This window comes from Phytophthora parasitica (genome assembly GCF_000247585.1).
Source record: "Phytophthora parasitica INRA-310 unplaced genomic scaffold supercont2.13, whole genome shotgun sequence".
Lineage (NCBI taxonomy): Eukaryota > Oomycota > Peronosporomycetes > Peronosporales > Peronosporaceae > Phytophthora > Phytophthora nicotianae.
In genome coordinates, this window is record NW_008648999.1 from 216,704 (window position 1) to 218,736 (window position 2,033).

Below are 2,033 nucleotides of genomic sequence, written 5' to 3' on the forward strand. Positions count from 1 at the left end.
ACCATGAGTCTCAGGGCTGGATCGGGTCATTTCCCATCAATCAGTTTTCTTATTCGTGAAAGCCAACTGGCGCTTCACCACATTACTTTGCTGCCCGGAGCGCATTGTTGGGGGGAAGCAGCAGTTATTCATTGGCAGCGATAAAAAAAATCGATTTGGGCGATTGTTTACGGCGAGTGATTGACAACCTAAGCGAGGAAGAGATCAGATTACTGAGTTGCAGCCCTAGTGACATCGGCACGCACAGCCTACGAAAAGGCTGCAGTTCCTATACCCTTAGACAAGTGAATGGACCCACCCAGTGTCTGTGTATCTTCGTATGGGTCAAAGTCTGGGGAAGCTTAAAGACCGCTACATCCATTTTGGCGAAGGAGCAGATCAATTGTGTGGAAGAATGATTTTAGGACTGCCGTTTAATTCCAAGCGCTTCGGGGTGCTCCCTCCTCATTTTTCGACAGCGACAATTTGCGAAATGACATTTTTGTGCTGGGAAGTGGGTTCAACAATTATCCCCGTGGTGTAAGAGCAGCATTTCCGTTTACTTTGTCGTCAGTTATTCATCATGAGCAATATCTGCGAGCTGCACTTAGTCCTGCGCATCCAATATTTAAAGCGAGAGTTTTTTCAGCGAATCCACCACTAAGCAAGCACCGCGGGTCAATAAATCTGGTAATTAAGTCTTCACCAGAGTGTGGGATGAAGGCAACTGGTATATCAGCCCATCTAGCCATTGCCACGGAGGTGAAAGACCTCCGTCAAGAGTTATTTAATCTCAATAAAGAGGTTAACCAGCTCAAAACAGAGATCACGACGTCTCTTCCTGACCCGGTGTCTTCAAAAGTGGTTTCCGAGCTTCGACAGCACTTTGTCGTAGGTGGAGTGGCTCCTGTGTCGCTTCGAGATCTTGCTAGTCTTTGTGTGGACTTGTCAGATGAAATTCGAAAAGCTATTAATTCTATACGTTCTCCCTGCGATAGCGGAATCATTGCGCCAGCGAAGCCAGCAAGTACGCCCTGGCGAACATGGCAGTGGAATGATGGTCAATTGGGTCATGCTGTACCAAAAGACTGGGAGTTTCCAGCCCGTACTAGTTAGTGTAAAGCAAATGTGGAATCTGTGGGGTTTTTTGGCGGTTTTGACGCTGGGATCCGACCGTACAAACTACTGAGTAAGCAGTACGATATCAAGCCAATGCATGAAATGCGTCACTCTCGTGTGAGCAAAGTGATGCAGTACATGGCACACCTCCTCAACGAAGCTGATGTCATGCCAGAAGGCGTTTCCAGCGTTTCTGCGCTGGAACTTCCAGCGGCAGATAAAGTATTCGATACCGTCTTCAAAACGATGCTTTCTCAATTGTATCCTAACACACCAAAGAGAGCAGAAGAACTCACTTGTGGGACAATCTACAACCGTTTGTGCAAATACTTGCAGACTACATCAACATGAGCACTACCAGTAGTATGTAGATCGATTAACCAATATTCTGATAATCAACTTCATTGACCAATCACCTTTCGTGATAAAATGTGATCTGATTCCTATCACAGACGCAGTCATTATATACATTTAATGTACAGAGTGATTCTGTTTCGAACCAATAAAGGGTAAGTCCGTCCGACTGAGCTGTTGCAATGTTTCAAACACTGTATCCAGAACGCCACAAAACTGTTGTACGTGCCATCTACGAGTTTCTTATCAGCCAAGAAATCAGCCTTTGCAGCGGCGCAAAATGTGTTATTGTGTCCAGCCTGCAACAAGTAGACAAAGTTTATGCTCCGAAACGAACGCGCAGAGTTCGTATCTTTGATACCTAGTGTGGCAGCGTTGATGGTAGTTGAATAGTTCACGTTCGTTGTTCGCTTTCGTTTGTCGTTCGTATTTATCTATCTTCCACAACATCTACAAGCCACTGGAATGGCTTTAGAGGAGTCAGGGTTCCGTTCGGCGACTTCAAGACCGTACTGTTAACGTCCTGTCCTGGCTGAAGTTCTTGGCACCTTGAGAAGAGCACATATTCTCTTGTGGGGGGC

General features: G+C 46.0%; 1 protein-coding gene across 1 annotated transcript; it reads left to right on the plus strand.

Annotated features, from left to right (window-relative positions):
* Positions 1-696: 696 nt before the first annotated feature.
* PPTG_22200 (hypothetical protein) lies at positions 697-1,095 on the plus strand (the record flags this gene model as incomplete). Its single annotated transcript, XM_008902371.1, has 1 exon — positions 697-1,095. One exon carries the CDS (start codon positions 697-699, stop codon positions 1,093-1,095), a length of 399 nt encoding a protein of 132 aa, XP_008900619.1.
* Positions 1,096-2,033: the final 938 nt, after the last annotated feature.